At 36.5% G+C, this 16,906-nt stretch overlaps 1 protein-coding gene and 1 non-coding gene across 3 annotated transcripts; both read left to right on the top strand.

The window, feature by feature from the left end:
- On the top strand, positions 1–8,829 carry LOC111788839 (uncharacterized). The gene is made up of 8 exons (XR_015419873.1): positions 1–322; positions 1,274–1,735; positions 1,865–2,030; positions 3,508–3,805; positions 4,711–4,783; positions 7,385–7,475; positions 8,337–8,416; positions 8,522–8,829. It is a non-coding gene; the product is annotated as an uncharacterized LOC111788839 (transcript).
- Positions 8,830–11,033: 2,204 nt separating this feature from the next.
- MAPR4 (membrane-associated progesterone binding protein 4) lies at positions 11,034–16,356 on the top strand. Of its 2 annotated transcripts, XR_002814182.2 has the most exons (9): positions 11,034–11,300; positions 12,132–12,208; positions 12,561–12,632; positions 13,034–13,071; positions 14,207–14,250; positions 14,456–14,502; positions 14,691–14,865; positions 15,741–16,141; positions 16,275–16,356. XR_002814182.2 is itself a non-coding variant. In XM_023668999.2 (8 exons), the coding sequence occupies exons 1-8, from the start codon at positions 11,094–11,096 to the stop codon at positions 15,906–15,908; spliced, it is 828 nt and encodes a 275-aa protein (XP_023524767.2). In that variant the 5' UTR covers positions 11,034–11,093; the 3' UTR covers positions 15,909–16,356. The 2 variants fall into 2 exon arrangements, 1 of the variants encoding a protein (XP_023524767.2); XM_023668999.2 differs by having other exon boundaries at positions 15,741–16,356.
- The last annotated feature ends 550 nt before the right edge of the window (positions 16,357–16,906 follow it).

Raw genomic sequence — 16,906 nt, 5'->3', positions numbered from 1 at the left:
AGGAATAATGGAATCCCGACGGAAATAACACCGTTGGCGGGCAATTTTGTTTCTAATGGCCACTTGAGAAGAAGCACACTGCAAACCCACTCTCCCCCTGCGCCGATAATCACCGATCAGCTTTGGATTTCGAGTTATCGTTCCTCATTCAACAGCTTCTCTACAATTTAGCTGTGGTCTCTCTCGGCAGAGATCCAGTCGTCTTCGAAGGGCTTCTTCATTCGTTTCATCGGAGTAAATTTCGCGGAGCTTGATGGACGACGCTGTAGTTCGACTTCAAGGCACCGAAGATTGGACCTCAGTTTATCCGGATCATCCCGAGGTTGTTTTCTTCAATCCTTCAACGATATACTTCAGCTATTCTTGTTGTTATCCTCTCCGTAATTAGAGAGTTTCATCGGCATTTGCCACTCGATAGTATGATTCATTATCACTGTTTTTAAATGTTGTTCTATGTGTTATTGCACATGCCAATCTGGTTGAACGGCGAAGAGAGTAATTAGGTACGATGGGAGTGAAGTCCAATTTGATCTTCTCGCAATAAGAATTATATTCCAAACTGGAATCTCTCTCTTCAAACAGTTCTATACGAAATTTACAGCATATTCATGCAAAATTGGTTAGAATGTTGGTTTATTTTTGTAGCTATTGCCAATCAAATATGGTGTGGCTCTTTTACCTGGTATTAACCCGGAACTCGAAGAGAAGTAACATAGGTTCGGAGTCATCCATATTAATTTGATCAAATCGATGGATTTATGAAACATAGCTGTAGATACTTTCCCCTCGTGCTGGTTCTGAGTTCATCAGGAAACTAGACAGCCATCTAGCTGAAAAGTCTTTCACAATCATGGAGAACATGGTTTTAACATATTCACCGTTGTCTATGGAAAGTAAAGAGCAATGCGTTTATTTTATTTATGAAAAATGAGCTGTTTGTTGTCTTTTGAAAATTGGTTTTAGAATCCAGAAAGACAATTTTGAAGCTTCATGTTTCCTTGGCCTTTACTCTATAAGCTCATTGCTTTCTGAAAAGTGATGTTTCAGATTAAGTTGATAAAGTGTTCCACACTAGTTGCTACCTTTCTGGTTGGCACCTTTTATTTTTTATTCCTGGTAGGCAAGAGTTAACTTGCCAGGATTTCCCTTTATTTTGTATTTCAGTCTATTTGAATGGTCAGGTGCCTTAGTTCAATTAGCTTTTGCTTCAACATTCCATTATTAGGTTGCTAAATTATTATATTTACTGAGATAGATCTTGGTTTTTCCTTAGAAACATGATCAAGAGGAAAATGTTATCGAAACATCCTTATTGAAACAGTCTAGACGGCCCAATTTGTCATCTCTGCAAATTCCAGTAAGGAACGTAGAGAGTTCGTCATTTTTGAGGTTGGATGGTTCATCAACTTCAAGTTCTAGCTCTATTAGGGGAGGATTGCCTCCAAAACCAAATTCAGTAAAAGTCAAATCATCTGCGAGAGGCCTCTTTCCTCAAAAAAGCTTCGGGGCAAAACATTCACTCCCAGATGGTGAAATGGTTGTTCCTATTTTACCAGAGATGCAACCATCAAATAGATGTTCAGACAATGCAACTACCTCACGATCTTTTTCTCTTAACAAGCTTCTCTTTGCCTCATCTACAAAAGCTGCACATTCTTCACCAGTCACACCAATTTCAAGTTCCAATACCAATGCACTTGAAGCAACAAACATGGAGTTTCAACCTGGTTTCCTTGTAAGTATCCATTTGTTCAAGTTTCTTAAATTTCATGAAAGCAGATGAGATTCATACACCTGACGCCAACTACTTGTGAATACTGCAATATTATTTTCCTTTTGAAAGTAGATTTTGTTATTCTTTCAGAAAACTGAAGTCAAGCAGCATATTGCTCGTTCATTATCAGCTCCTCTGAATGCCAAGCCTAAAGTCTTAAGGCGACTAGATTCAGTAGGTTTAATTCGAGTAGTGTCTGCAGGTCCACAATATGCAGGGACTGGAGACACCTCTGTTTCTCAAACAAAGGAAAGTGGTAATGATATAGGTTGTTTCTACTGTATAATTAAAACTTTAGCGATTTTTTGTGCGATATTACTTGAATTACTATATGCATTGCTATTATGAGAACACAACCTGACTACATGTACGTTATGGTGCCTTTTATGAATTAAAACTTTCTCCGAGTAAATCACTGACAAGTAGGAACTTAGTAATAAGACCGAAGAAGCTTATAAAAAATATACTCCTCATTTCAATAAAAAAAATGTTTATGGAAACGTCTGATCGTTTCAAAGAAATCTCCTTGAGGTTTTTGTTTCTTAGATGTTTAATTTTTTGTAATGATTTTTGTTGTAGCATAATTCTTAAAGCAGCATGCTTGTCAACTAATGCCTAAAATAAATTAGAAATGACTTTTGCAGTTCTAATTTTATTGATTCGACTTATTTCACATATTATGAATGTGACAGAGGAGGGTGATTTTAGATCTCCAAATCCTCGACCAGAGGAGGGTGATTGTTTTTATGCTATAAGCCTTTTAGAATTTAGATATTACTAAATGTGATACATAAGCAAAGTTGAGATATTTTTATTTGACATTTTAGATCTCCAAATCCTCGACCAGAGGAGGGTGATTGTTTTTATGCTATAAGCCTTTTAAAATTTAGATATTACTAAATGTGATACATAAGCAAAGTTGATATATTTTTATTTCTTCCTTTAAAAACCATCAAATTTTAAAATTATTTTTTCTTTCCTAAACAACTACTCAGCTTTGTATTTTGCAGAAGGCAAGTTTTTATTTTGACAGTGTCTTTTGTGCTAAAGAGGGACTAGTATGCTAATTAGCTGAAAGGCTTTTTTGACATGTTTATGGATGTTCAATACTTGAGAAATTTTATTTTCTTATAGATGTATACAGAGAAGAGTAATAAATTTTATCCAACTCAATGCTGGTCGTTGGTTAATGATGCCAATTCAAAAACATTGAATTATGCTGCCCTAATTGATTAAAACCAACCAAAAAAATAGTACAGTTTGCTGACTGCAATTATGACACCTTGTTTTTTTTTTTCTTTTTTTGGTGGTAAGAAACTGAGTTTTCATGAAGAAAAATGAAAGAATGTACAAGGATATGCAAAAATAAGCGCACAAGGGATCCAACACAAGCTATAAGAAATTCAATCCAAGAGACTGTGACCAAGCTGGTAAATACAAAATGCTGAATTAACAGGCGTCCATAAAGAAGAATTAAACCTAGTCAAGTCCCAAAACTCCTGTCAAGATCTCTCAACAGCTCTAAAGATCCTATTGTTCCTCTCAAGAATTATGCCACTCATTTGTGTTGCTAAATGTCTGATGTTCAACTGTTATTGTTTCCAGTACTTTATTACTATTAGTTTTCTTCACTGCAAATATTTCCAAGAAGCAAAACTTCTGACATAATACAAATGAAGTTGGATAATTATAGTTCTTAGATTGACATGCTGAAGTTGGTTTTTTTTCCTTAGAAAGGGAACCTGCTGGTGATGATATACCTGAAGATGAAGCAGTTTGCAGGATCTGTTATATAGAATTGGTGGAAGGCGGGGATGCACTTAAACTGGAATGCAGTTGCAAAGGAGACCTAGCTCTCGCTCACAAAGAGTGTGCAATTAAGTGGTTCAACATTAAAGGTAACAAGATCTGTGATATTTGCAACCAGGATGTCAAAAACTTGCCAGTGACTTTATTGAAATTACACAACACACTCCCTATTACTAGACGACCCCCAGTAACATTGCAGCAGAGGGAGGTTCATCGCAATTGGTAAGTTGTTTTCCAATACTATGACAGACTTTTTTTTTTTTTCTTTTTATTTGACATGAAATTAATGTCTCATCACTTGAACTTCTTATACCTTGTTTCTTGAGATTTGTTAAGGAAAGAAGGAACTTGGATGGTTAATGTCAGAGATTTTTTGGGCCAATTTACACCAGTATTTAATTTATTATAAGAAAAAGAAGTGTTTATGACGAAGTTAGCAGAGAAGTGAAAAATGCAAGTAGGTTAGGAAAACGAAGTTCAGGGAGGAAAAAACATATGAAGGGTGATGGGAACAAAGACCGTGAGACAATGATGGAGGAAACATTGAGCAGGACATTTCATAGAATCTGAATTTTAGCGAAAAGGGAGGATTATTTGATCAATTACTAGAAAGCAATCTATTAATGCTTCTGTCTGATACTTGTCTAATGTGTTGACAAGGATGTTTTTTTAATTTTGATTACTCCTCAAAGGATTTTTTGAAATATATATGCCCAATGCTAATGAGTTCTATAATTACAGAACTGTGTGACAGTGGCTTTATCATGTCCTATATGAAGGGGGGAAAATATTTTAAAAGATAATTGTGATAGCATAATCATCGCTCTCTTGGTTTGGTTTTTATGAAAATTGTCGAGAATAAATTTCATTCACTTCTTATGCATCAACTCAGAGACAAATTTGGAATTGTGGTCTCTCAAATGCATGTTGTGTAGCGTGTGTAGAGTATCATTCGTTTGGTTTTTATTTTTGTTGGAGTCTCAAATTACTTCACTTTTCCTTTTCTTTTTCAAAAGATGTTTTTAATTTTCTTTCATTTAATAATATTCTTTTTTCTTGAAGGCATTTTTAGCATCAATATAAGGAAATGGAATGGAATTAATCTCACTTTCTTTTCGTTCTCATAGGATTTTGCAGGATATTTCTGTGCTTGTGTTGGTTAGCATACTTTCATATTTCGGCTTTTTGGAGCAACTTTTGGTATGCTTCTATACTGCTTATTTGTGCTACGTATAGATGGTTAGATTGTTGCTCATTTTCAAATAAGTTGTGTAGATATCGATTGAATACTTTAGATCTTCTCTTTGTTTTAGTCATGTGGAATGCCATCTACTTCTTCACTCTTCATGTTGCTATTTGGGCTAGCTCATCTCCAGAATGGGAGAGTTAGGATGTGCCACTTTATTGTACAGTAGTTCTATTTCCAGGTTCCGACACTTTTAGTCTTGGACTCTTAGGCTAACATACATTCAAATTAGACCAAGATTTCGACCGTCCTTATTTTTTTCTCTGTTGGTAATTTTTTTTATTTTTTTTATTTTATTATAAGAGACAATTTCATTGATGATTGAAATTTACAAAATGGATGTATAATCATGGTGCTTACAAAAGACCTTTCCAATTTACAACGAGGGAGGTATAACTATAGGAAGTAAAAATATTAGACAATTTACACCCAGATATAGCTTAGTAAACAACATTTTCGAAAAGTTTTGTGTAGGTCTGTGTCTTTTCTACAAATGTTCTCTGATTTCTTTCTTTCCACAGATTCCAAGAGAAAGCCATGATGATGTTTTTCCATAATAGGGCTTTTGTGTTCATGAAAGGGTGGTACGTTAAGGCCATATCCAAAAAAATCCTTTACCTCCCTAGGAAATGTGAGATGCCATCCGAATATATTGAGAATCGTTGCCCAGAAATTCTGAGCGTATGTGTATTGCATAAACAAGTGACTTTGTGATTCGTTTTCTTTCTGGACACCAATTTGGAGAGAGAGTGATGTAAGGCATTCTTTTTTGAAGATTTTCACTTGTGCTGATGGCTTTATGCGCTATTTTCTAGAGGAAGAAGTTCACCTTTTTAGGTTGATGCCCTTTCCATATTGTCTTTGCTACCGTAGGATTTATTGCATCTATTTTTTCCCCAGGTCCATCACCAAGGATTAAAAGACCCCATGTCCATCTCTGTTGGTAATTCAGTGAGGTGGAATTTTGGCTATGATCGGTTGAATTTTTTAAATTGGGTATTATGAAGTGAATATTCGCCCTTAGCATAGAACTTTACTTCCCTATCAACTAGCATCTCTCCCATGTCTCCCTTTCTTCACTTACAGCTTTGGCTTAACCTAACCATCATCTCCATCACTGGCATGCAATTACAGATGCTGCTCTGTCACCATTGAAAGGAAAGCCTTCACAATCCAAGTAGATAGCTGGTATAGAGGGAACCAGGTTTGTATTACTATGTCCGTTGAAAGTAACTCTTGCCTGGGTTGTCGAATGCTTCAGGATACTTTCTGTTTTTCAATTCAACAATGACTTCTTCACAGAATCTATAGCTGAAAACTTTGTACTGTGGGTAGAGAAGACGAAGGGAACTTGGCACTAACTCAAGAACATTTAGGAGACCGTAAACCATGCTTAGCAATATCATATTTATTTTTCAGCACCATTCTGAAAGGAATTGCCCTCAAAATCCACTTGGTTAGAGGAGGAGTATTCCTCTCTCTGGTATAGCCAAAACCAAGGCTACCTTGAATCTTGGAAGAATACACAAAATTCTAGTTCGCTAAGTGGCAGCCTCCAGATTAGACCACCCTGAATTTGTATTATTTTTTTAAAACACCCTGAATACATTATGACTGGTACATTCGGAGTAAATTTATGTGTGGATCTCTTAAATTATTTAGTGGTGCATTTTTTGCAAGAGGCATGATGAAAGTCTTGATAAATTGTTGTGGGATTATCAGTTTCCATTTCTCATCTGGGATCACTAGATGGATGATAGAGCAGGTGCTCTCGAATCCTCCTTTTAAGGAGATTGGCAATATGTTGTGGCAAATGAGTTTCTTTGCAATTTTGTGGGGTATTTAGATTGAGAGAAACGATATAATTTTTAGAGAGGTTGAGAGATTATGTGAAGAGGTTTGGAAAGTGGGTAGGTCTAATGTCTCTCTGTAGGCTTTTGTCTCTAAACTTTTTGTGGTTATGGCCTTGGTATTATTCTTTTAGATTTTATAATTATGGCCTTGGTAGTTTTCTTTTAGATTGAAGTCATTGGGCTTCGATCGTCTTTTTTGTAATATGGTCTTGGAATCGTTCTTTTGGATTGAAGCTCTTTTTTGCTTGTTTGGACTCGTTTTTTGTTGGGACTTTTTTTTTTTTTTTTTTTTTTTTTTTTTTTTTTTTTTTGTATGCTCTTATATTCTTTCATTTTTCGCAATGGTTCTTCCTCTAAAAAAGGCCAATGAAACTCCAATAAAATCGGTGAAGCACTTGAATAAAGAACCCAAGGAATCCCAATCACAATTTCTAGTGTTTGGCAGTATACTTTATCAAGTCACCGCACACAAGAAAAAGTTATTGTATATATATTGAAAGAATTCCTTTTTCTTAGCAATTGGATTCTGGATTTGCTACAATTTTATCTCATATCCTTGGTTCATTTCTTCCTCCAATGTTCAAATCCTCTTGGTGCTGCTGCTTCCCTCTCTTTTATCCTTATTTTCCCTCTTTTATCCTTATTTTTGGTCCATATCTCCCAAATCGAATTAATTTCCACAATAAAATTCTGTTTGAACAGGTACCTAACATGGGTCCTCGTGCACTCGCGATTTCCTTTCCCTTTTCATGTGCTTTGGGTCTCCTTTCATCTATGATTGCTTCCACAATGGGTCAGTTACTGTTATGGATAAAATATATTATACTCTACCAATATTCATCATCTGGTATAATTTAGTCCCTTTTCTTTAATCGGTTTTCTTCTATTAATTGAATAGTGAAGAGTCTATGGAGCTGTATGAAGTGAGGTCTCTTTTTATGAAAACATGTTAACACCTAAAGTTTAAGCTTCAGAAAAAATGAATTGGTTGAAAAGAAACAGTTCTAAAGAAACAACTAGCGGTTCTTGTAATTTTCTTCTATTTATGATTCTAGTAATTGGGGTATTGTGTTAGGCTCCTACAGTGAGTGTATGAGAAGAAGGCTTAAAGGAAAACGTGACCTAAAAGTTCATTAGGATAAGCACTAGTAGAAGTGGGAGGAATGATGTGGGCGTGAGGTAAGATATATATATATATATTATATATATTTGGAGAAGTTAAGGAAGGAAGAGAAGATAGCTACCTAGCTAGCTAGCCTTGTTTCGTGCATGGTTCACTTCTTACCTTCTGAATAACATTTTACTGGTGCTATTTTCGCATTGAACCCACAAATGCCCACAAATGCCTGTATTTTTTAGTTCTATCTAGATCATTAGAACTTTCGGTATGTATCAAATGACTACTTGACAGAAATATAAATTAGCTAATCTTACTTCGTTTATGAATTTGTGAGCTAACATCTTAAAGGCTAAATGCAGTCTTGACTCGAGGAAAGCAAATAAAGCCTTGTTTCGTACATCTTAAAGGCTAAAGGCGTCGCGTGCCATGTGTGATAGCCTTTTACGTAGTCTCCCATTCTTGCTTAGATTATAAAAGTTATTCCTCTTTGTTGGTAAATCACACGATAACCATTTTGATATTTGATGGTGGCAGTGAGCAAAGCTTACATTTGGGCTTATGCCTGTTTCCAGTTCGCCATAGTCATCCTATTCGCTCATGTATATTATGCAATAGTAAGAATTAGCATTTCTTATCACTTTCTGCTTATTTCAGTCTCAATATTTTGAATGGTCTTGATCATCGTCCATAATATTCTCTCATTGTCTTTCAAAATGCAGCTTAACATGAATGCCGTTCTCTCGGTTTTCCTTTCTGCCCTCACCGGATTCGGGGTTGCTATTTGCATAAACTCGCTTCTTATAGAGTATCTTAAATGGAGAAGAATCAGGCTATTGAGATCTGCCGATCAACAGATGAGTGTAAGGAGTCCGCCTCAAGTACAGCAGCAGCCACTCGAGCGATTGCAGCAAGAACGCCTTCAGCCACATTCCCATCAGCATCAAGCAATTGTAGATCAAAGTATGGGTCACTAGGGAGTTACTGGTCAGCGAGGAACAACGATTCAGAGGCCACAGCTCACTGAGGTTCCAAGGTTAGTGCCTGTTTGAGACCATAAAAATGTTTGGCTTTCCCCCTTCTTTTTTCTTTTTTTTAATAAAAATGTTTGAACTGCCCTAATTTTTTCGTTTGTGTTTAATAAGTCGTTGAATTTTCCGTTTTATAGCTAATAGATCCTTAACTTATTTGACAATTTTTTAGATTCACAGACTATTAGAAACAAAATTGAAAGTTTAATATTTTATGTCCAATACTTAAAAAGTAGTTGAATATGTCAAGGATCTATTAGATACAAAATTGAAGGTTAAAAAACTTTGACGTTTGGGACCTACAAGCCATAAAATCGAAAGTTTAAGGACATATTAGACACAAACACACCTATTAGACTTTAAAATGTTGGATATATTGTCAACCATTGAAATAAGAATCTAGAATTACAATTGAACCTTACGTTTACCTTCGTGTTTATTGATTTGTCAAGTTGCAGCTCACCCTCCTTCCATTACAAGGGAATCGATCCATTTCGATTCCATCTCGTGGCAAAGCGATTCAACAATTTGTGCGACATAGCTTTTAATTACTGTCCAGAAGCCTGAGCTATCAGATGGAGACAGTAGCTAAATCAAACATTGATCATTAGAAAGCTCGAGTCAACGGTTGGAAATTGAAACGACCGTTACAGAATCCGTTCATCTTTCTTACCTCGCGCTGCTGTTCCCACTTGTTGTAGGCGACAGAACAGGCTTGTGCTATTAGCAGCAAGCAAGATTCATGAAGATGTTGAAGGTGTATGACTAGTTAGCACCGGAAGAGTTCCTTGCAGCTCTGCATTGGGTTTGTAAGGAGAATCTCAGGTTATCTCTTTCATATGCTTTGTGTGATGATTGAGGAGTCTTTGTGTTCATAGTATTTGTTCTTGTTCAGAAAAGAAAAAAAGAAACCAGACCCTCAAATTTGTAAAATAACGTTCCATAATTCTTGTTGTGCTTGCTTTATGCGTGTTTTTATTGGTACTTTATGTATTTTGGGTTGTTTTGGTTTTAAAATTATGCTGCATTTTCATTTACACATTCCCAAGCATTGCCATATAGTTGATTTACTATGTTTTGGAATAATTTAGTAACATTTAATGAAATGAATTAGTCATATAATATATATATATATATATTCCGATAGATAACTCTTCTATAGAGTTCATTAATATCCGAGCTCATTAGTTTACCCCCATCTATCTGAATGATCGGTCTCAACTCGGGAGGAAGAACAAGTAATAGACATAAAACCATCCATTCGGGTTCTATATTTGTTCGATTAAAATGCTTAGCTAATTCCATACGTCTAACAAAAAAAAAAAATCCTTTCTTTTTCGTTGTAAATTGTCATAAGTTTTGATTTGGTTATTTGGATTAGATTTGATTGGTTATTTGGATTATATTTGATTTGGTTATTTGAATTAGATTTAGTTATATATCGGTATTTGGGAGAGCTTTGGGTGTCACATTGTATTTGTAGTCTTTGGAGTGTGATAGTGAGGCATTCATTTGTAACACTTTGTTTGATTAGTGCTTGGTATATATATATATGTCCATATCTTCTTGCTCGTATCATATTTTCTATTCTTTGTCTCCCTGAAATTCTCTATTTATTTTTTAGGAGATTGACACTACAAAAGATAATTGATACGATAGCATATGAAAAAATGTTATTGTAGACATTTTATAGCGTTTTTTGTACGTCGTGTGACAGCTCATGTAATTAAAAGTCTGATATTTTTTATAGCGTTTTTTATAGTTATAATATATGTGATAATAAAGTATAAAACTATAGATAATTTTACGAAAAAACGATATCATAGGTTTCTTATAGTATTTTTCGTATGTCGTGATTGTTCATGTCATTAGAAGTCTAATCTGAGACTTTTTATAGCGTTTTGTTTAGATGTTATAATAGGAGTAATTTTTTTTTTCATTTTATATATATATATATATTAAAAATATTTATTTAAAAAAAAAAATAATAGATAGCTTTAATTTTTTAAGATAACTTACAAAATGTCCTAATAATTTTTAAATTTAATAATATGTCGTAATAAAAAATATAATATAATGTTTTACGTCGTTTCTAAATATTTAAATTTTAATATTATAATTTCTAACACTAAAAAAATATTTATTTATTTATTACAGCGGGGACTTTTCAAAGGCGGAAAAAGAAAAAAGCAAAAAGAAAAAGAGTAAAAACAAAATCCCACGAAGAAGACACATCTGTAATTTGCCATTCGGGTCCAGAAGTATGGCGAGTGATCAATCTCCGCCAAGACCGGGTGAAGACGCGCATGAAGATGAACAGAAGGGCTCGAGCTCGGTGAAGGGAAAAGCTATGGCGGGAAAGACCTTGGGGTGGGTTTTGGCTCTTATAGTGGCTGTCGTTGCGCTTTTTGTCGGGCTTTCCTTCAAATCCCGATATCCGATCGTTCCTTCCTTCCCTTCCCCTCAACTGGTACGAGTTTCTTCTTGATAATTATGCTTGTGTTATAGTTTCGGAAGACATTTTTCTATTATCTGTTGGAATTGGAAGGCATTTCTCTCTGTCTTTAGGAATTTGCTGGTATTTTACGAATTTTCGGAGTATTAATTATTGGATAGCAGCTTTTGTGACTTGTTAGAACTGCGTTTATGATTATCGAGCTGTTTAAGATCTTTTGTTCGTTTTACATGGGCGAGTTTTTGATATGCTACATAATGCTATGAAAAAAGGATTAAAGATCGAAAGCGAGAGATCTACACGCTGTGTGGCTACAATTTCAAATCGAGGGAAAGATGATGGCCTTTGGTTAAATGCTTTGAGATGGTGTTCTTAGTGTGCCACTGCTAGCTGATATTGTCCTCTTTGGGCTTTCCGTTCTGGGCTTCCTCTTAAGGTTTTAAAATGCGTTTACTAGGGAGAGGTTTCAATACCTTTATAAAGAATGCTTCGTTTCTCTCTCCAATCGATGTGAGATCTTAAATTTTTATCTGCTGTAGCGTAATGGTGGATTGTTTCTCGTCGGGCTTTTGGGATCTTGTGATTAGAGCTTGATTATGGGAGAACTCTACTTGGGTCCTTTTGGTTAAATAAGTGTTATCAAGGATTCCTACGTACATTTTCTGTCTTTATTATCCCAATTAAAGTTGTTAAATTGATTGAAAGAAGATTGGCAACATGTGATCTTGGCTTTGAAGTGGGTGTGGCATGAAAATGACTTTTTATCAGAGAGGATATTTAATTTCTAATTGATTTAAGTTGGCAGAGTTTTATACTTTTATTTCAAGTTCTTGTTTGCTTTTGTAGAAACTCTTCAAAGTTGATGAGCTAGCTTTGTATAATGGAACTGATGAGGGATTGCCTATTCTTCTTGGAATTCTTGGGTACTCTCCACCTCCCTCCCAACCCACCTCCAAATTTTATCTGTGTTTTTCTCAGTTAAATTTGTTTAATCATTACAATTTATGAGAGAATGTAGAAAAGGGATAAAGAAAATCATGATAGTTCATAGCGTTGAACCACTGAGCTGCATATCTCAATTCGTTATTGTTGTCATTCTTTTGAAATTATATCATTATTCTGCCGCACATGGAAAAACAAAATGTCTTGGATTAAACATCAATAACCTAACAACATATACGAATGCATGCCTGTTGTAATACGGTTAAGCAAAGGGGTCGTTTCATGGAAGTCAATCCTTGCTATTTAACCTCTAATGATTTTAGTTTTTTTCAGATCAGTCTTTGATGTCACAAAAGGAAAATCTCATTATGGTGTGGGAGGAGGTTATCATCACTTTTCGGGAAGGTTTGTGATCGATATTTTCCTTGTTAATCTCCTAGGCAACAAATCCAAATTAGATAAGAATAAATTTTAAAATTCCTATATGGCAGCATTTGTTCTATCAAGGATTCAGATTGTCATAGTTCTTCTTCTTCATGTATTTGTGTTTGTCTTTTGTGGCTATAATCAATAGATTATCGTAATGAGTCATTTTCTTTCTGCTTTATTTTCCATCTAGAACAGTCTGGAAGCCTGAAAACATTAATTTTCAATTTGAATGTTCATAGTTCCTTACTGATCCAATTATATTTGGTTACTTTTTAACGAGACCTTGATTTTCGATTGCCACTTTTCTTTGAGTTTTGCGATATACATTAGCAGTAATGTTCTGATATTTTCTTCTTTCATGGTTGTTTTTAAAACAGAGATGCTTCTCGTGCATTCGTATCAGGAAACTTCACAGGTATTTATGGTTTCTTGTTGGGGCGCTTTAAAATATTTTCCGTCAGTTTCTAGTTATAACTTTGTGTACGTAGTATAACAGACATTTGAGTGTTCTACAGATATAGTGAAACTTTTGTTTTCTTTGGGCTGCCAATTTGAATCAATTTCTGACCAATGCTTGCTTTTCGTTTCTACATTGTGAATGGAGTGCCTAAAATTAGGCTTTTTTTTTAAGGTGGAGGATGTGTATCCTCAATTAACTATTGTATTAAAGTGTCGTCATCCTAATTGTGCCTTCGTATGGAAAACGTGCGAAAACGGTAATTTGACTATTCCTCAACAAGAAATATGTATTGTGAGATTCCACATCGGTTGGAGAGGGGAACGAAACATTACTTATAAGGGTGTGAAACTCGCTAACCGATGTGTTTTAAAACCTTAAAGGGAAGCTTAGAAGGGAAAGCCCAAAGAGGACACTATCTGCTAGCGATGGGTTTGGGCTGTTACAAATGGTATCAGAGCTAGACACTGAGCGGTGTGCCAACGAGGACGCTGGGCTTCCAAGGGGGGTGGATTGTGAGATCCCACATCGGTTGGAGAGGGGAACAAAACATTCCTTACAAGGGTGTGGAAACCTCTCTCTAACAGACGTGTTTTAAAACCTTGAGGGGAAGCCCAAATAGGACAATATCTGCTAGCGGTGGGCTTGAGCGGTTACAAATGGTATCAGAGCTAGACATCGGGCGGTGTGCTAGCGAGGATGCTGGGCTTCCAAGGGGGGGTGGATTGTGAGATCCCACATCGGTTGGAGAGGGGAACAAAGCCTTCCTTATAAGGGTGTGGAAACCTCTCCCTAATCGACGCGTTTTAAAACTTTGAGGGGAAGTCCATAAGGGAAAGTCCAAAGAGGACAATATCTGGTAGCGGTGCTTGAGCTTGGGCTTGAGCTTGGGCTGTTACATATACTAAATCTTACATATACTAAATCACATGTCCATTTCTATTTCTTTTTAATTGAGTGTGAGGAGAGGAAGAATGGTAGAGTGGTTGGGAATAAGAACTAAGAGAAAAGAAGAAGAAAAATGTTTCATATGTCCTATTACCTAAACATCATTCAAGTATCAATTGAATTCTATCATTTGTTATTGTTATAGGGGAAGGACTCACTGATTCCTTGCGGGGTCTGTCAAATGCTGAGGTACTCTTAATTGCTTACTTAAATTGTCACTATGGTCAAGGGATTGCCCTTAAATATGCAATGCTGTTGCTTATTATTCGTCTTCTCATTCTTTAGCTTTGTAGAACTTCTGCCCCTCCAAACCCGTTCTTTCACCTTCTTTGGTATATATACAATGCTCTCTCAAGGTTTATATATCTGACTGTTGTACTAACTAATCTTGTAGATCAAGAGCGTCGTTGAATGGCGGGGCTTTTACCATAAATCCTACACGTAAGTTGGCTGCAGTAGCGTCTGTTATCTTAAATGATATGGGATGACAATTGTTGCAACTTGCAAGTGTCGCGCGTGTTCATTCGAGCATGAAAATTTGATTGATTGATAGAAGACGTTAGATTTGAGAATGGTGTGATATTATTGGAATAGATGCTGAGGGATAATGTTCTTGGCCTTCGCCACAGATTTGTAGGTAAGTTGGTGGGTCTTTACTATGATGATCAAGGAAATCCCACTAAGCATTTAAAGGGAGCTGAGGCAAAGGCTGCCAGAGGCGCACAACTTTTGAAGAAACAAAAGAAAGAGGAGGATAAACTGCCAAGCTGTAATTCGAAATGGAGTCAGGATGAAGGTGGTGAGGTATATTCTTCAATGTAGTCCTGTTATTTTCCAATCAGATTCTATATTTACTCGTTAGGACAGTATGTAGGTGTGAGATCCCACATTGGTTGGAGAGGGAAACAAAGCATTCTTTATATGGGTGTGGAAACCTCTCCCTAGTAGACACGTTGTAAAATCGTGAGGTTGACGGCAATACGTAACGGGCCAAAGCGGACAATATCTGCTTGCGGTATGCTTGGGCTATTACAAATGGTATCAGAGCCAAACACCAGGTGGTGTGCCAGCGAGGATGCTGGGCCCCTAAGGAGGGTGGATTGTGAGATCCCACATCGGTTAGAAAAGGGAACAAAGCATTCCTTATATGAGTGTGGAAACCTTTCCCTAGTAGATGCGTTGTAAAACCGTGAGGTTGACGGCGATACGTAACGGGCCAAAGCAGACAATATCCGAATATCCACTTGCGGTGTGCTTGGGCTATTACAAATGGTATCAGAGTCAAATACCAGGCGGTGTGTCAGCGAGGATGCTGGGCCCCTAAGGAGGGTCGATTGTGAGATCCCACATCGGTTGGAGAAGAGAACAAAGCATTCCTTATATGGGAGTGGAAACCTCTCCCTTGTAGACACGTTTTAAAACCGTGAGGCTGTTGACGATACGTAACGGGCCAAAGCGGACAATATCTATTAGCGGTGGGCTTGGGCTGTTACAAATGGTATCAGAATCGTACACCCAGGCGGTGTGCCAGCGAGGATGCTGATCCCCAAGGGGTGGATTTTGAGATCCCGCATCGGTTGGAGAGGGGAAAAAGTATTCCTTATATGGAAGCTTGGTTTTTTAGGCTAATTCACACAGAATAAACTTCATATTGTTATCTCTTTTTAACCCATCTTTAGGTCTGGTGCGATAATGGCTTCCCGAGGTTGATACAGAGACCATTAGAAATCGCGTTGACAGGGAAGATGAGCAAACGATGCGCTTGCTTTCGAGAAGACCAGCTGGGAGAGCCAGGATTAGAAGTTTATGAAGGTTGTGACTACCAAGCGAAGACCTGCCGTGTTTAAAGACCCGTTACAAACAGCCTTAGCTCGTTAGTCGACATATAACCTTCTCATACATCGGAAACGACTTCATATAGTTATCATCCATAAACCAGAGGAGGTGAGACCGGCACGAGATTGACCGAAATGGCCAATAGATACACAGAAACACGACATACCGAACATTCCATTCTTCGTTTTTTTTTCCTCTTCCTGTAGGAAGGATGCGGGAGATGGGGAGTATCGACCGCGTACAGGTACGTGATTATCTGTTTCATGACATAATACTGTTCATTGATCATATCATCAGCGCTTCAGTTGCTTGCCTGCTTTCTAGACCTGTGTTTTGATGTATTTTGATGTGAGTTGTATGTTTTGGCTCTCTTTTAGATTCAACAGCTGCAAGACATGAACAGACAAACCTTGTCTCTCAATTATTGATGTTGCTCTATAATATATGTTCCCATCATTACATAGCTTTCAAGGATGATTTGGTGCATAGTTGAATCCATATGAAATATACTGTGTATATATATATATTTGCGTTGTAATGTCGGGGAAAATTAACTTAAACTTTAGAGGCCCGCACGACGGGCTATTAGCTCAGGGCTAATTCGGCATCCTTTTACTCAATTTCTCGTGAGCATCCGCACGAACCTCCTGATAATATCTAGTCAATGTATTAAACTTCATCTCAATTGAACCATAAACTTGGAATAAACTTGGAATAAAATCAACTAATCATGGTATAATTTTGTTTAAATTGGTAAATTTTAACAAATATTAATAACATATATGAGATTAATTTTTTTAATGATCTTTTAAACCAATTAAAAATTGCAATTTCACTCCCTTAGAGTTAGGAAAAGCTTCTCTCTAATCGGCTGATAATGGGTTTTTAAAATGGATAGTAGAAATTACGGTCGGTCAAGATCTACTACATGCCAAATAGCTAGGAAGAAGTGTAAAAAGAACGAGAGTTGTAACTAGCATATTGGAAGATCAATCTACGATATTATACG

The sequence above is a fragment of the Cucurbita pepo genome, chromosome 2, assembly GCF_057944985.1.
Source record: "Cucurbita pepo subsp. pepo isolate OVF chromosome 2, ASM5794498v1, whole genome shotgun sequence".
Classification (NCBI taxonomy): Eukaryota; Viridiplantae; Streptophyta; class Magnoliopsida; order Cucurbitales; family Cucurbitaceae; genus Cucurbita; species Cucurbita pepo.
This window is presented reverse-complemented; position numbering and strand designations above follow the sequence as displayed.

What these genes read in the sequence shown, in the direction of transcription:
- MAPR4 (XM_023668999.2), top strand. Translation starts at nt 11,094, where the DNA reads ATGGCGAGTGATCAATCTCCGCCAAGACCGGGTGAAGACGCGCATGAA. An exon ending in CCTTCCCTTCCCCTCAACTG is followed by an intron (nt 11,301 to 12,131) that starts GTACGAGTTTCT and finishes TTGCTTTTGTAG; the next exon opens with AAACTCTTCAAAGTTGATGA. An exon ending in CGTATCAGGAAACTTCACAG is followed by an intron (nt 13,072 to 14,206) that starts GTATTTATGGTT and finishes TTATTGTTATAG; the next exon opens with GGGAAGGACTCACTGATTCC.